The following is a 17,880-nucleotide window of genomic DNA, read 5'->3' on the forward strand; positions in this document are numbered from 1 at the left end:
CCCCCTTAGTCCTGTCTGTGGCCCTGTCCCCCCGAGCTGCAGCCCAGTGGCAGGAGGGGCATGAACAGGGGTAAGGGGGGCATGACCTGCCAAAGTTTGGGGACTGCTGCTTTAGTAAAAGAGGCCAGAAAAACAAAAGCTGTTTTGTCTTTGTCTCTGCTGGGTATTCTTGACTTCTGTGCTGATGGTTTGGCGGGGTCGGGGGGAGATGGTTGGAAGTGTTTTTTAAAGAAGCTGGAACTGGCAAATGAAGTTGTTAAAATCAAGACTTCAGGTGGTTATAACTGACTTTCTTAGAAGCTTGTACAAAGGAGGTAATTCATTTTGGTAGATCTGGGAAAGCATACATTCGCAACTGCCTAAAAGAGTGCTAGCTTTACCTGTAATGAAGGCTACAATAATTCCTTGTCCTTTCCTCCCCTTTAAGCTGATCTGCTGTTGGAGCCTTACAACAAGTACAGATTCCTTTCAAATGGGCATGTTACGATCCCGGGTCAGCAAGACAAGGATATGTTTCAGGAGACCCTGGAGGCAATGAAAATCATGAGCATCCCAGATGATGAGCAGATAGGTATGGATCCTATGAAGGGCTTGGAAATGCATAGGAAAGGATTAAAAAGAATGGAACAGTCTGGACATATTCAAAACGCATGAGGGGAAGGCAGCCTCTAGTATACCAATTACACAAGTCAATTAGTGGTATCTGAGAAGCGAGCTGGCTGGTGGTGGTATCGGAGTGGCCCATCTCAAAATTCACCAGCATAGCTTCAGCTAATGCAGAATGCAGCAGGTCACTGTACACAAACTGCCATGTCCCAGGCTTGTTCCCAATCTGTTGGAGTGCTATACATAGTGCTTACCTGTAAAGTCCTCATTCGGTTCTCACGTGGGTGCCTTTCATGGTGTTCTCTCTAGAATTTCCTCTACTCTGCAGACTGCCAGAGGCAAGACTTGGCCTTCTATGGGATGTACTGCAAGACATTTGTTCATTCTAGATTTCTCAACGTGGGCCCATAGCCATAGGGGCATCTACTCCACCAATGGTTGGAGTCACTTAGTTGTGAACAGTGGCACAAAGCAATGTACCTCTCTCCAACTTACTGCACAGTTTGCTAACCAGAAAGTAATATTGTCCAACATCTAGATACCATAGTGATAGGCCTTTCTCAGGTACCGTTTCCTTCATCTACTTTCGAAGACTGGCCAAAACTCAGTTATTTTTGTCTTCTCTCTAGAGTGTCAAACATCTCAATTTAGTATCCTTTGTTCATCTTCGACTAAGTCCTCCTCCAGTTCCTGAATCAGTCAAGGAGGCTGGAACCAATGTGTGGGTGAAAAGACATCTCTGCATTGAGGTCTAATTAAGGATTTGGCAACCTAATGTATGGCCAAAGAGACCTGATGTCCGCTTTTTAAATTATGCTGAAGGGCACATCTTCACTGGCAAATGGAAGTGGTTCCAATAGCTCATTTGCAGAGATGCATGGGATGCCATTTCCTCTCTGTTCTGGGTGTGAAATATGTTAAATGTTCTTTTAGGCTTATGAGAAACATACATATGGCAGCTGGTTGAACAGTACATTTATTTGGTTTGAATCCAAAGTCTAAACACTCTAACCATCTTTTTAGATGAGACAATATAAAAATAACAAGAGTACTTGTGGCACTTTAGAGACTAACAAATTTATTAGAGCATAAGCTTTCGTGGGCTACAGCCCACTTCTTCGGATGCCCACGAAAGCTTATGCTCCAATAAATTTGTTAGTCTCTAAGGTGCCACAAGTACTCTTGTTATTTTTATATTGTCTCATCTAAAAAGATGGTTAGAGTGTTTAGACTTTGGATTCAAACCAAATAAATGTACTGTTCAACCAGCTGCCATATGTATGTTTCTCATAAGCCTAAAAGAACATTTAACATATTTCACACCCAGAACAGAGAGGAAATGGCATCCCATGCATCTCTGCAAATGAGCTATTGGAACCACTTCCATTTGCCAGTGAAGATGTGCCCTTCAGCATAATTTAAAAAGCGGACATCAGGTCTCTTTGGCCATACATTAGGTTGCCAAATCCCTAATTAGACCTCAATGCAGAGATGTCTTTTCACCCANTAGAGACTAACAAATTTATTAGAGCATAAGCTTTCGTGGGCTACAGCCCACTTCTTCGGATGCCCACGAAAGCTTATGCTCTAATAAATTTGTTAGTCTCTAAAGTGCCACAAGTACTCCTGTTCTTTTTGCAGATACAGACTAACACGGCTGCTACTCTGAAATATAAAAATAAGCTTTCTGTTTGAATGCCAGGTCTCCAGATCCAGTCATTGGGCTGTCAGATTTCATGTCATGTCAATGGATGCATGTGTGCTTCTTTCCTGCCGGTCCTGAAATACCTGTGGAGGCTTTATTCGCTGTGGACATGTGGGCCAGAGATCCTGTAACCTAGCTAGTGCTATAGTAGGTAGAGGGGGAGACCACTTGAAGAGGAAGTAGTGACCAGTTAGTGGTATAAATAGTTAGCTACTAACAGACTTGCTGTTCAGTGAGACTTGAGATGAAGATGGCATCAGATCAACGCTTTTTTCAATATTCAGTATTGAAAATTCTCCCTCTCTGTTCTAGCATCTGATGCTGATTCTTGAAAGGGCTAAGAGGGGTGCTTCAGTATGTTGTCTGCAGTGGTACAGGTGCTTCAGTGGATATCCTGATACCTGCAGTCTGCCACGCTACATATGTTCCAACAAATGGAGACTTTATAACACTTGTGCCAGGGAGGTGAAAGTGTGCTGGATGAAAAGAACAAAGATCTGCCCAACCTTAACTGGCTCACACCCTAATACTGGCGTGGCTTTGCCCTTTCAATGATTACTGTTACACAATGGAAATTTTCATCCTCTTAATCTGATGCCTGAGGTGAACAGGAAAAAAGTCAGTGCATGCTGCTCATACCTTCCTTACATGTATTGCTAATATGCAATCTTAAGATTCTTTCTAAATCTGACCTTCCTTTGCTCTATAAAAGGTCTGCTGAGAGTGATCTCGGGTGTTCTTCAGCTTGGCAACATAGTCTTCAAGAAAGAGCGCAACACAGACCAAGCCTCTATGCCAGACAATACAGGTAACCAATCCCACAAAAACAACCAATACTTCTTCCTACAAGAGCATGGGATAAGGGATCATATTTTATAAAGTTCTGTGCTTTCCAGAGGAGCCCAAGTTCTTTAACAAAACATAAATGTACAAATCATTTTATTCAGTGCTGAACTGCAGCCACCTTTGGGCAGGAATGGAGCAGTGTTCTTGTGGTGTTGGACAGGAAGTGAACATGTTAACTAGTTGAAACTGTTATACTATTGCCATGTGACGAGTGTGTTCAGCTGTGGTCAGATGTATGAGAACACCTATAAAACATATTCTCAGCCTAAATCATGCGCCTTGCTCAAAGGATTTAAGGAAATATCCCTTCAGTAGTCTGTTTCAGTTAAAATACTGCTTGATAAGGCTTGAGTGGGCAGATCGGTGATGGGTAAATGATGCATTTACCATAGCTAAGTGTTCTCTCTAAATAGGTGTAATTAGCACCCTGTTGGTGCATGCTTGGGAGACTTCTCTCCATTGCCCCATTTATAAAGGGTACAAGTGGGTGCATTTTCTAGTGGTGTCCCACAGGGATCTGTTCTTGACTCTACAGTACTTAAAACTTTTGTCAATGACTTAGAAGAAAACACTGTAATCACTGGTAGTTTTCATGTGACCCCAAAATTAAGGGAGTGGTAAATAATGCAGACATTTCACTGATGGAGCAATCTGGATTGGTAAACCAAAGAATGCAGGCTGCACTTACAGGTGGGGGGGCTCTATCCTGGGAAACAGTGACTTTGAACAAGATTTGGGGTGCATGGTAAATCAGCTGAACATGAGTTCCCAGTGTGATGCCATGGCCAAAAGAGCTAATGCGATCCTAGGATGCATAAATGGGAATCTAGAGTAGGAGTAGGGAGGTTATTTTACCTCTGTATTTGCAACCACTACTGGAATACTGTACAATTCAAGGAGGATGTTGATAAATTGGAGAGGGTTCAGAGAAGAGCCAGGAGAATAATTGAAGGATTAGAAAACACGCATTAGAGCAATAGATTCAAGGAGCTCAGTCTATTTAGCTTAACAAAGATAAGGTTAACGGGTGACTTGATTACTGTCTGTAAGTAACTACCTGGTGAACAAATATGTAATAATGGGTTCTTCAAACTAGCAAGAATGGTACAATATAATCCAATGGCTGAAGGTTGAAGCTAGACAAATTCAGACTTGAAATAAGGCATAATTTAATAGAATTAATTAACCATTTGAACAATTTAGCAAGGGTTATGGTGATTCTCCATCACTGACCACTTTTAAATCAAGATGGGTTGTGGTGTGTGTTGTTTTTTTGTTTTTTTGTTTTTTTTAAAAGAAAATTTTAAGGATTCTTTTGGGAAGTTCTGTGGCCGATGTTACTTAGTACATTGGACTACATGATCAGAATTCTGGACTTGAAATCGATGAATTGTAGTAAGAGGCCAGTAGATAGGAGGCTTCTGAGGACCATAAAAATGGCCTTTGGATTATACCTTCAACCATTATGTCACGATTTCGCAAATCCACTTCAAATGGTTTCCCTCCAGAGAGGAGAGGGGACAGTCTCATACCAGATGTGAAACGTTCTTACACTGATTACAGTTATCTGAAGAGGCCATTCAGCCAGTGCAGAGATTGATTCGCCGGGATTCCTTTTATATATTTCATCAACTTGGATGCATCCTCAAAATGGGTGCAGGTAGGGTTACCATATGTCCGTTTTTTCCCGGACATGTCCGGCTTTTTGGTAATCAAACCCCCATTCGGGGGGAATTTCCAAAAAGCTGAACATGTCTGGGAAAAATACTCCCAGCTTCTGGCATCCCTGGCTTACCTTAAAGAGGGCTCCGGTGGCTGCTGTGCTCCCTGACTCCTCGGCTCTGTAAGAACTGAGCTGCCCGAGTGCTACCGGCTTCGGGCAGCCCCCATGCCTCCGAACCCTGCGCCGCCAGCCGGGCACTTCCCCTCCTGGGCTTCGGCGGTGGCTGCTGTCCTCCTTGACTCCTTGGCTCTGTTTATTTAAGAGCCTAGCGCTACTGGCTTCGGGCAGCCCCCATGCCTCCGGACGCTGCGCCCCCGGAGCCCAGGAGGGGAAGTGCCTGGCCGGCAGCGCAGGGTCTGAAGGTATGGGGGCTGCCCGAAGCCGGTAGCGCTTGAGCAGCTCAGCTCTTACAGAGCCCAGGAGTCAGGGAGCACAGCAGCCACCGGAGCCCGGAAGGGAAGTGAAACATTTACTCTTGTTTCCTGAAGCAATTTAACACACTCCAGTGTTTTTTAGATCTCTTCTTTGATTGTCTCATTAACCTGTTCAGTTAAGAGCTATTCATTGCTGGTATTTGACTCTAAGGGATAGATTGTCAGGAATATCTTTCTCCTTTTGTCATTTCCCTGTGAAGCAAAAGGAGCATTAATCTTAAGGTGAACATCTCTTTGCTTCCTCTTCTCCTTTCTAGCTGCTCAGAAAGTATCCCACCTTTTGGGTATCAATGTGACCGACTTCACCAGGGGAATCCTAACCCCTCGTATCAAGGTGGGACGAGACTACGTCCAGAAAGCTCAGACTAAAGAGCAGGTATGTGTTCTGCAGAAGTAAGTGAGCCCTTGTAGTAACATAGCACTAAGATTAACATATGCACTAAAGACTTCCATAGCCTCAGATAATTGCAATGAGATATGTAAGCAATGGAGTGTGGAAACTGCTTTAGTATTTGCTCCAGTGATCTGAGATCTCTCTCTCTCTCGAATGTGAAAATGGCAGTTGGCTGTCTCTAGGGAGTGAATTCCCTTCAGGGCTCTCAGCGTCTTATCGAAAGCTGCCACATGCCAGTCAGCCTCTGGGGTAACTCCTTGGGGCCTGCCATGGCACTGTTCACCCTGCCCCAGTGGCAGTCGTCTCTCTTGCATCACCTGGCAAGGCACTGGTAACCCATGTAGGTGATAGTCTCAAGTGCAACATAAATAAAAAGAGTCTTGTGCTCTCCTGGGCTCAGTTCTTTCCCATTCTCCTGCAGAGCTCTGATTCTCAGGGCTTGCTCCCTCTTCCAGGGCCAGTCATAGGAGCAAGCCAGCTTTCCTCCTGCAACTATCCTCAGTCCCCCTCCAGGGTGTCTATCTGAGAGTTATCCTTTTCCAGAGCCTACTAGAGGAGTCAGCTACCCTTCTGCAGCTCCTCTCTCCCAGATGAGTTCTCTCAGGCCTTTATAGATGCACCCAGCTGGGAAGGGGCCAAGGGGTAACAATTAAATGGTGCTATCTGTTCCCTAGCCCAGTAAAGGGCCAGTCAGCTTGTAACATGGCATTTCCTACACATTAGGTGCAAAGATAGTGATGCTCATACTCACCCTCAGTGTTGACAAATGCCCTGTGGCATCCCTGAGTGCAGAAATTTAGTTGTAAAATGGAGCAGACTATGCTAGGCCTTTATCTTGGCTATATGTGGCAACTGTCTGCCTCCTGCCAAAGGGCTCTCAGGCCTGCACGCTGTGTATTTTCACTTCTCAACTTGTCCTGTGATGAACACTTCAGTGTGTTCTCTGTGTGCTATACAAATATCCTCTTTAGAAGTGGGGTGATGGGAAGGAAGGATACCAGTCAGAGTCTATAAATCATCCTTGACTGCCCTCCCATTTCAATATACAACTCTCTGCCTCTGATGCAGGAACTTGACCTTCCAGGAAGTGAGGCATTGAGAAAACAAGCCCCAGACTCCACAAATACCTATGGTTCCCTTATGGAACCCTGAAAAGTCACCATGGTACAGCCATTGACCTTTATGAGAGGACTAGACAGAATTTCCCCTTTGGAGTACCTGGTATTGGCTCCTGCCAGAGGCAAGATGCTGGAATTGGGACTTCTTTGAATCTGATCCAGTATGACAAGTCCTCCATTCATTACTGAGTCCCTCCTTTTCATCTGGAAGAGTCTGCAAAATGACTGACGCATTCACTAAGCCAGTCAGGCCACTGACTCCAACCTGAGTCTCCAATATGCCAGATTCCTGAGCTATTCAGTTTTGGATTACAGTACAACTCTTGTTTTTGTTTCCTTCCTACTCAGGCTGACTTTGCCATCGAGGCACTGGCCAAAGCCACTTATGAACGTATGTTCCGTTGGCTGGTGATGCGCATCAACAAGGCCCTGGATAAGACCAAAAGACAGGGGGCATCCTTCATTGGAATCCTTGACATTGCCGGCTTTGAGATTTTTGAAGTAAGGAGGTATTCTATTCCTGCGTACAATGCAGCATGTTCCTGTGCCTTTGCTCCCTGGCAGAATATCACTGAGGTCTGAGGAGAAACAGATTAGCCCCTTTTTAAGACTGAACTGGACTTTCTTAGTGAGGAACCGCACTGCCCCACTAACTGGGCAGTTTCTAGGTGTTATTTCAAATTGGTTGCAAATATTTAAATTATCTGTAGTATGTTCTGAGGCTCTCCTCCTTTCTGGAGTGTGTATTGTGGATACTGCAGTAACCATCTGTATGGTTCTGTATCTCTAGATTTCCTCCCATAGATCAGAGTCCAAATGTTCGTTAGCTTTAGGCTGAAGTTGAATGACTTTTTTGGTGTCTCTCTTGCAATGTGGAATTTAAGGGCCACTGTCAACTTGAATGTTTTGAAATTGACTAAAAATGTTTCAGAACACTAAAGGAGGATCTGTTGAAGATTTTCCAAAAGATATGCTTAGGAATTTGGGGAAGTTCTATTGTCTGTGTTATACAGGAAGTCAGACTGGATGAATACAATGATGGAACAAGAATAACCAGTGGGACACAGTAATACCAGGATACAAAATATATTGGAAGGTTGTGCTGGTGGGGGAGTGGCACTATATGTGAAAGAAAGTATAGAATCAAATGATGTAAAAATTGTAAATGAACCAAACTGTGAATCATAGAATATCAGGGTTGGAAGGGACCTCAGGAGGTCACCTAGTCCAACCCCCTGCTCAAAGCAGAACCAATCCCCTGACAGATTTTTCCCCCAGATCCATAAATGGCCCCCTCAAGGATTGAACTCACAACCCTGGGTTTAGCAGGCCAATGCTCAAAGCACTGAGCTATCCCTCCACTGAATCTCTATGGATAGTAATTCCATGCTTGACTAATAAGAATATAGCACTAGGGATCTACTATCAACCACCTGACCAGGATGGTGATAATGACTGAAATGCTCAGGGAGATTAGAGAGGCTATAAAAATAAAAAACTCAATGAGGGATTTCAACTATCCCCATGCTGACCGCGTACATGGCACTTCAGGATGGGATACAGAGATCATTTCTTGACACCTTAAATAACTGCTTCTTGGAGCAGCTAATGCTGGAACCCATAAGAGGAGATGCAGTTCTTGATTTAGTCCTAAGTAGAGCACAGGATCTGGTCCAAGAGGTGAATATAGCTGAATTGTTTGGTAATAGTGACCATAACATAATAAAATTTAACATCCTGATGTGGGAGGGAACACCAAAGCAGCTCATCATGGTAGCATTTAATTTCAGAAGGGGAACTACACAAAAATGAGGGATTTAGTTAAACAGAAATTAAAAGGTACGGTGCCAAAAGTGAAATCCCTGCAAGCTGCATGGAAACTTTTTCAAGACACCAAAATAGAGGCTCAATTTAAATGTGTACCCCAAATTAAAAAAAAACAGAGGACCAAAAAAGTGCCACTATGGCTAAACAACAAAGTAAAAAGCAGAGGCAAAAAAAAATTCTTTAAAAAGTGGAAGTTAAATCCTATTGAGGAAAATAGAAAGGAGCATGAACTCTGGCAAGTGACGTGTAAAAAATATATTTAGGAAGGTCAAAAATGAATTCTAAGAACAGCTAGCCAAAGACTCAAAAAATAACAGCAAAAATGTAAGTACACCAGAAGCTGGAAGCCTGCTAAACAACCCGTGGGGGCCACTGGACAATCGAGATGCTAAAGGAGCACTCAAGGAAGATAAGGCCATTTCGGAGAAACTAAATTAATTCTTAGGTAGATTCCCAAACCTGAGTTGTTCGTTTTTAGTTGACAGATCTGAGGAACTGTCCCAGATTGATGTGTCATTAGAGGTTTTGGAACAAATTGATAAATTAAACAGCAAATACAAGTCACCAGTATGAGATAGTATTCACCCAAGAGTTCTGAAGGAACTCAAATGTGAAATTGAAGAACTGTAGTATATTACCTATCCTTTAAATCAGCTTCTGAACCAGATGACTGGAGGATAGCTAATTCATAGATTCATAGATTCTAGGACTGGAAGGGACCTCGAGAGGTCATCAAGTCCAGTCCCCTGCCCGCATGGCAGGACCAAATACTGTCTAGACCATTCCTGATAGACATTTATCTAACCTACTCTTAAATATCTCCAGAGATGGAGATTCCACAACCTCCCTAGGCAATTTATTCCAGTGTTTAACCACCCTGACAGTTAGGAACTTTTTCCTAATGAGACATGACTTTTTAAAAAAGGCTCCAGAGGTGCTCTTGACAATTACAGGTGGTAAGCTTATCTTCAGTACCAGGCAAACTGGTTGAAACGACAGTAAAAAACAGAATTCTGAGCCACATAGATGAACCCGATTTGTTGGGGAAGGGTCAACATGTTTTTTGTAAAGGGAATCATGCTTCACCAATCTACTAGAATTCTTTAAGAGGATCAACAAGCATGTGGACAAGGGTGATCCAGTGGATATAATATACTTAGGTTTTCAGAAAGCCTTTGACGAGGTCCCTGACCAAAGGCTCTTATTCAAAGTAAGCTTTCATGGGATAAGAGGGAAGGTCCTCTCATGGATCAGGAACTGGATAAAAGGTAGGAAACAAAGAGTAGGAATAAATGGTCAGTTTTCAGAATGGAGAGAGGTAAATAATGGTGTCCAACAGGGTTCAACATATTCATAAATGATCTGGAAAAAGGGGTAAACAATGAAGTGGCAAAATTTGCGGATGATACAAAACTCCTCAAGATAGTTAAGTCCAAAGCAGACTGTGAAGAGTTATAAAGGGATCTTACAAAGCTGGGTGACTGGGCAACAAAATGGCAGATGAAATTCAATGTTGATAAATGTAAAGTAATGCATATTGGAAAACCTAATCCCCACTATACATATAATCTAAAATGATGACGTCTAAATTAGATATTACCACCCAAGAAAGAGATCTTGGAGTCACTGCGGGTAGTTCTCTGAAAACATCAGCTTTTTTGACTGCCGCTGCACACTGAGCAAACAGAATGTTGGGAATCATTAGCAAAGGGATAGATAATAAGAGAGAAAATATATTGCCTCTATATAAATCCATAGTATGTCCACATCTTGCATACTGCATGCAGATCTGGTCGCCCCATCTCAGAAAGGATGTATTGGAATTGGGAAGGGTACAGAAGAGGGCAACAAAAATAATTAGGGGTATGGAACAAGTTCCATATGAAGAAAGATTAATAAGACTGGGACTTTTCAGATTGGAAAAGAGATGATGGGGGCGGGGGGGAATATGATAGAGGTCTATAAAATCATGACTGGTGTGGAGAAAGTAAATAAGGACATGTTTACGCCTCATAATACAAGAACTAGTGGTCATCAAATGAAATTAATAGGCAGCAGGTTTAAAACAAAAGGAAGTATTTCTTCACACAATGCGCAGTCAACCTGTGGAACTCTTTACCAGAGGATGTTGTGAAGGCCAAGATTATAACAGGGTTGAAGAAAGAACTAGATAAGTTCATGGAGAATAGGTCCATCAATGGCTCTTTGCCAGGATGGGCAGGGATGGTGTCCTTAGCCTCTGTTTGCCAGAAGCTGTGAATGGGTGACAGAGGATGGATCGCTTGATGATTCCCTGTTCTACCCATTCCCTCAAACACCAGGCCACTGTCTAAAGACAGGATACTGGTTTAGATGGTCTGACCCAGTATGGCCATTCTTACGTCACTTCTGGCCTTGGATTCTATTAAGTGTCGCTAAAAATATTCTTAGAAGCAAGGGAGAGTGGGTCAGATGCAAACATCAGACATTTTGTGGCCTATGTGCATTCCTGCCTGTCAGCCTGTTCAGCAGCATACAGGTAAGGCATCCCAACTCCAGAACTTCTTCCTTGGACCTACAGAAGTCTCTAGAGGGTGAAAAATACCCTCTCCCGTGTCATCCCGTGCTTCCCCAGGTTCTCGTTGCTCCTTGAGCAAAAACTTGGTTGGGAGGGTCAGGAGAGGAGAGAAGGGTCTGGGCTCCCATTGTTCCCCAGATCTATTAAGGGAGTTCCCAACTTTGAGGTTGTGGGAAAAGGGGAGACCTTCCTTGTCCCAGATTGCTGTAGTTTCTCAACTCTTCTGCTGTATTGTAGAGTGTATAAATGACTCTTGTATAACTGAAAGTGATTGACATGGTGCTACCAGATGTACAGCGTACACAGAACATTTTTTTGTCAAACTAATCTGTTATAGAAGTGATCCTAAGTGGTAACAGAAAAATAGTAAGTAAATCTTCTAACAAAGGTGACCATTCAAGTTGAGTCCCCCTCTAACTTCTCCCCTTTTCTCCCTATTAGCTGAACTCATTTGAACAGCTGTGTATTAACTACACAAACGAGAAGTTGCAGCAGCTCTTCAATCATACCATGTTCATTCTGGAACAAGAGGAATACCAACGGGAGGGCATAGAATGGAACTTCATTGACTTTGGCCTGGACCTACAGCCCTGCATCGAGCTCATAGAAAAGCCGGTAAAAAAAACAATTTGCACATCCTTTCTGAGCAGCAAGGAGAGGCTGCATTACGTGCTTTTTACTTTCTATGCTATCATGGACAGGCTGGGGACTGGCCTTCCAGTTCCTGCAACCCTTTATCTAAGCAAGTGATTTTACTTAAATGTGAACATGGGCACTTCTTTCTGTCTTACTTCCAAATAATATATTGCTGATCAGATGTACCAGTACCCATTCCTAAATTAATGTGCTTTGTGAAATCCCCTGCAATGACCTTCTGTATTTTAATGTTCTCTGTGTACGCTTGTAAGGAGAGTGGCCAAGTAGCTTCCTTTTTCCCTTTAAAAAGCATCCTGTCACCTAAGGCTGGCTCCCTAGACAATCCTAGTCTCATTTAGGGGTCTTAGTAGTGAAAGGAACACTCCAGAATCCAACTGGGGAATCACAGGTGATATTCTGTGATTAGCCATTTCTGTATTATTGGGAATCTAATTTTAATACAGCTGCTTTTGGTGGTTGGGTATTTTTCTTTTAAAGTGTTTAAATGTTGGCAGTAGCATAGGGCTGATTTGTGTCTTTATTGAGATGTTCTGGTATATTCCTTGTTTTAGGCGGGGCCCCCTGGTATATTGGCTTTGCTGGATGAAGAGTGCTGGTTCCCAAAAGCGACTGACAAAAGCTTTGTGGAAAAGGTGGTGCAGGAACAAGGCAACCACTCCAAATTCCAGAAGCCAAAACAGCTGAAAGACAAAGCTGACTTCTGCATTATGCACTATGCTGGCAAGGTAAGACTCATGGCTGCTGTGTGGAGTGAATCCAGAACATGCTGCTGGATTCTTCACAAATCTACTAGATCTAGCTGTTCTTAGAATTCTGATGCTTCACATGCCAACGAAAGAAGTTTCTATAATTACTCAGGTACCTGACCCAGATGATCCTACCAAATGCATCCACCTTGTGGGCTAGGAGGACTTGCCTACAAAACAGTAGGTGTAAACATTGCAAGACTCAAACTCCAAACTGAGACGAAGATGACCTAACTCAGCTTGTTGACTCTTGGTGAACAAATATTCGAGTGATACTCCACTGCTGTTGAGTGACACTCCCAAGGTGGTGCATACTGGTATTGCAGCCTCACTCCTAGCTCTTAACAGCACATACTATAGCAACTGTTCAACTGCATTCTGCAGGTGTGCTCACTAGATGCCTCAGAGTGGGGAGTAGAGGGTCAGACCCACAAACAATGTCTATTAACCACCCCCTTAATATTGGTTTTTAGACTTGTGCAGGGTCCTACTAGATCCTGCACTTTTGTAAACCCTCAGTCAATTTCTTGGTGATTAACATGATTCTTTCCTTAGGTGGATTACAAAGCAGATGAGTGGCTGATGAAGAACATGGATCCTCTGAATGATAACATTGCTACTCTTCTCCACCAGTCCTCAGACAAGTTTGTGTCTGAGCTGTGGAAAGATGGTATGTGATTAAAACTCTTTCCTGTTGGCAGTTTTTACTAGACAAATTGACATTTAACATAATTTGGTATCTGATAAAACTCTGACAGATGTGCTGCTTTTCCCCCTTAGAATGAGAATAGAGATCAGCATGATCTGGAATTGAGCCCTGTGTGGGATTATTTTATTTTATTTTTTATTCTGATCTGCAATACTCCCTCCCATCCGCTCCTGCAATGTTTCTTGCATTTTTATCCTGCTCCTACCCACAAAAACCTTAGATTCTGCAAGAGAGACAGATTTCCCCCATACTACTAAAAACAAAACAAAAAAAGTTGGTGTGTGTGTGTGTATATATATATATATATGTGTGTGTGTGTATATTATAATAGAATTCAGATTTTTTTACCACTAAAAGAGTAAAATATCTTGCTTAAACCATGTAAAAATACTTTAACTCCTTTTATAATGGACAACAAAACTTTCTATCCCTCGCTTAAATTTAAGTATTAAAATGTTTTTTTTAAAAAAAAAAAAGGAACTTGCTTTACATTGCTGAAATTCTATTTGACACACTAACTAGAGATATATTTACCATGGTCTTGTCTTTTTGTCTTGTTTGGGGGTGGGGGTATATTTTTGGCCCATCCAATCCCGCCTACAACAAAGTATGTTTTACCTGCTCCCACTATTATGGCAGCGGATTCTGCGGGACCCCGGGGATCCCAGTCCCACTGCAGGGCTCTAATCTGGAACTTGCTATCTGCTTGCTTTGCTTAGGCAACAATACTGCACAAGAGAAATATCCCCTCTAGCTGAAATGAGGGGTTGATATTCATTGGCCTATAGCCTGGTGCATGCACTGCAGCTACTTCTCTAACCAAGGAATCCCAGGCTAAAATCTGAAGCTACCAGTATGTAGCTAGTAGCTACAGCATTCAAGCATGACATCTCAGAGGGTGAAACGATATAGTTAATTCTGTCACTAGTGTGTTCTTACTGCAGTGTCATTAGGTCTTTTACTCTTTCCTCTTTGGATGTGTTTGTTGCTTTTGACTCTTACTGTTACTATCGCTTTTTTTTCCTTGGGTTTTCTTTGACGTCTCTGTCTGTTGCAGAGATGCAGAACGTTCAGAGAGCCTATTTCTATCAACACTTTCCTATTCTTCATCTAGAACCAGGTGACTGAGAAAACCGGCTGTCGTGTCGTGTGTAACGCATCCTAGAGCCATGCAAGAAATGCTTCCGTTAATTCTTCTGTCCCTTTGCCACTCCTGCTTCTCTCTTTGTTCAGTCCCTTTGCTTCATGCTAGTAACCCCTCTTGGACTTGAAAAACAAAAGCAAAGCTCATACTTTGCAGTGAGATACTTGAAATTGCAGACACATCCATATGCTGTCCATGCACTCCTAAGACCTGCATAGGAACAGTTAGAAAGGAAACCTAGAAATAGCCAAAAAGCAAACATTTCCATCATCTGTTTGAATACAGACCCAGTGATGCTGCATTTCAGTGCAGGATTTTGAGGGATGGTTTCTGAGAAGGAGCCTATAAAAACAGAACTTCCACTGAATAGTACTCCAGTGGAATGATTTGACTTCAGCTGCTAACCATTTGAGAATGACTTAGAGACTAAGTCTCATGTGACTTGTTCTGCATGAAAAATGGCCTGCCTAGTGAATGCTGTACTGCGCCAGGCTTGCAGAATTCATTCAAAAATGACAGAATGCAGCTGAGCAGTCCCCATGGACTGTTCCTAGCTGAAACTTGTGTCTTAAATGATTGTCATTTTTGCTGTTTTCATGTAGACTGTAGGGATCAAGATTTTAAGAGAATTGTTCCAGTCAGAATCTGGGATACTCTTCTGTGGATTTCCCTATGTCATCCAGAGACATAGCCTTCTTTTCTCCCTAATTAGAGAGACTTGACCCTATTTTTAGCAGCTATTGTAGGGGTGGCAGATTGTAATGTTGCCTTTGCTGAATAGCAGAGCCTGCCTCTTTTGTGGGGGTGGGGGGGGTGTCTCATCTTACCAGCAGGTTTTTTACCCCAAAGCAAGGTTGTGCTCAAGTTAAATATATTCTCTTGGAGTGATTTCTCTCTCCCCCTCCCCCCTTTGACATGGTGATAGTTTAGATACCAGGCAACAGCTAAGATCAAAGAAGCAATGATGCTACCAAGCCAATGTGATTAGGAGCTTAGGGAATTTTTGTCTTAGTTTTGCAGGCTGGTAGAAATTGGGTAGGAAAGTTGGGAAGATAAGTGCTATAGCTTCTCCTGGCCTCTTCCCCCAAAATTTCACCAGTATCTATTGATAAAATAGCCCAGTTCAAAAATGGAGAAACTCCATTAATCTGTGTCTAATGGCTTCTTCAATTCCTTGGAGCACAGTATTTGTGGTACAAAAGGGAGCTGTTAGGATCTCTAACAACTTTTTCCACCAAGGCTGTTGGAAGTGTAGCACACTCTCATATCTAACTTACAGTGTACTTGTCCTCTGAAAAGTGACTCAAATAATGGCATTGTGGGGTTCCAAGTTTGTGATGGTTCCATTCCATGTTTGCTCAGTTTACTGGTTAAGAATGGGGCTTTTCTAACTGCTAGCCCTGCAAGGTCAAGCAGAGTTATTACCATGCACATAACTGGCTGAACTTATAGCTCCATTTGTGTCAGGGTTGCTGGTCGTTGTGTAGGAAGGAAAAAGACCAGGTTGAATTTGTTAGAAGTGCCATCTTTTTACTTGGAAACTAACCAAGCCTAGTGTGGAATCTGAGGTAGTAAACACAAAATCCATTATGCCATTTGTTTGCTCTTCAGAATACAACTGCTCTTTTTTTTTAAACTCAGTTGTGTCCATCTCACACAACAATTCGTCACTCCGAGACCCAGTAGTGAGCTGCTGCTTTCTTTCCTTCCTGCCCCATTCCTGCACAAATGCTGGACAGGACTTCTACATCTGTGTAGAGAAGAAGCAAAAAGGATCCTGCAGCTCCTCTTATCCTGCTCTGCCCAAATATTTGCAGACGCTCACCTACCAGACTATAGTGGAAGTTCTAACTTTCTCCCTGTGCTTTCTTTAGTTGATCGTATAGTTGGGCTGGATCAGGTGGCTGGTATGTCAGATACAGCATTGCCAGGAGCCTTTAAAACCAGGAAGGGTATGTTCCGAACAGTGGGACAGCTCTACAAAGAACAGCTATCCAAGCTGATGGCTACCCTGAGGAACACCAACCCCAACTTTGTCCGCTGCATCATCCCCAATCATGAGAAGAAGGTGAAAGACGATCTCTGGCTGGGCTAGCAAAATACTGGCAGTGTCTTGGGAGTGAGGGGATGACTGGTAAACCTGCTTGTTGTGAAGGACACAACTATGGCCTTCGATCACTTGCAAGGCTTTGTAGAGGGGTGTGAAGAGTTTCCTTTCCTGGTGACTGCATTTGTTGCACAGCAGAAGTATTACCTACCTCTCTGTTACTCTTAAATCTCTGATGTCATTTTAATTATAGTTCACTTGTAATACCTGCCTGAAGCTCAGATGTATGATTTTCTTTCTAGATGGCTTTGTAACATTAAATACCAGCCAGACTGTTCTAAGGCACTAAGAATGAATCCTGTAACTCCCTTAACTTTGGAGGTGGATCTCTGTTTTCCTCTATAGTAAGAAGGTGTAAGGGCCTTCCTTATGGCTTCCCCTGGAATGGGCACTTTGAGTTCAATGAGCAGAGTAGGAGTCTCTCTTTACAGCTCTGGTAAAGTTTTATAACGTTGCTAAATGCCTTTCCTCATTAGGCTGGCAAACTGGACCCCCATTTAGTCCTGGATCAGCTTCGCTGTAATGGAGTGCTGGAGGGAATCCGTATCTGCCGACAGGGCTTCCCCAATAGAGTCGTATTCCAGGAGTTCAGACAAAGGTAAAGTTCTGATCAGAGCATAAAAGTAGCCTCTCAATCATACCAGTTTAAATGCATGTTCAGTGCGTAAGAGTTGCTTTGTTTTAATCATAATTTGATTGCCCCTGCTTCTAAATGGCAGGGGACTTAAATATCGAAGGCAGTGACGTAGGAGTTCGCCACTTGTTGTTATGGGAGCGAGGTCTCTCTAGAGATTGTAGTAATCTGTTGGATCTGGACTGCTTTGCTTCTCTCACAACAAAAGCTGTGACTTATGTGGTAAACCTGTAGTTGGCATGATGGGTAGAAGACCTCAGCCAAGACTGTGGCTTTATCTACTACTACCAAAGGGCATGAACACTGTATTCTGTAATCCCCTAGAGTTGCAAACTATACAAATTCATAGTTCTATGGGAATATGTTACAGGCATTATTCTCTCCCAGATGTCTTCATCGGAGTGTCTAGTGCAATTTCTATATCATCTGTCAAACTGGTCTAACACGTAGATTGTCCCTGCAGATATGAGATCCTGACTCCAAATTCAATTCCCAAAGGATTCATGGATGGAAAGCAGGCCTGTGTGCTGATGGTAAGCCACATCCTAAACCAGGGGCTGGCAAACTTTTTGGCTTGAGGGCTGCATCGGGTTTCGTAAATTGTATGGAGGGCCGGTTAGGGGAGAGGGTTGTGGCCTATCTCCCACCTCCTATCTGCCCCCCTCCCCCTGGG

General features: G+C 43.0%; 1 protein-coding gene across 2 annotated transcripts in view; it reads left to right on the top strand.

Moving 5' to 3' along the window:
* Window positions 1-17,880, top strand: part of MYH9 (myosin heavy chain 9) — a 90,116-nt gene that overhangs the window by 50,082 nt on the left and 22,154 nt on the right. For both annotated transcript variants that reach the window (XM_034777637.1, XM_034777626.1), the window contains exons 9-18: window positions 428-571; window positions 3,024-3,119; window positions 5,572-5,690; window positions 7,175-7,327; window positions 11,652-11,825; window positions 12,419-12,592; window positions 13,169-13,283; window positions 16,341-16,534; window positions 17,050-17,171; window positions 17,671-17,740. In XM_034777637.1, the coding sequence (XP_034633528.1) occupies window positions 428-571; window positions 3,024-3,119; window positions 5,572-5,690; window positions 7,175-7,327; window positions 11,652-11,825; window positions 12,419-12,592; window positions 13,169-13,283; window positions 16,341-16,534; window positions 17,050-17,171; window positions 17,671-17,740 (1,361 nt within the window). The remainder of the gene's footprint in view (window positions 1-427; window positions 572-3,023; window positions 3,120-5,571; window positions 5,691-7,174; window positions 7,328-11,651; window positions 11,826-12,418; window positions 12,593-13,168; window positions 13,284-16,340; window positions 16,535-17,049; window positions 17,172-17,670; window positions 17,741-17,880) is intronic.

This window comes from Trachemys scripta, chromosome 1 (assembly GCF_013100865.1).
Source record: "Trachemys scripta elegans isolate TJP31775 chromosome 1, CAS_Tse_1.0, whole genome shotgun sequence".
Classification (NCBI taxonomy): Eukaryota; Metazoa; Chordata; order Testudines; family Emydidae; genus Trachemys; species Trachemys scripta.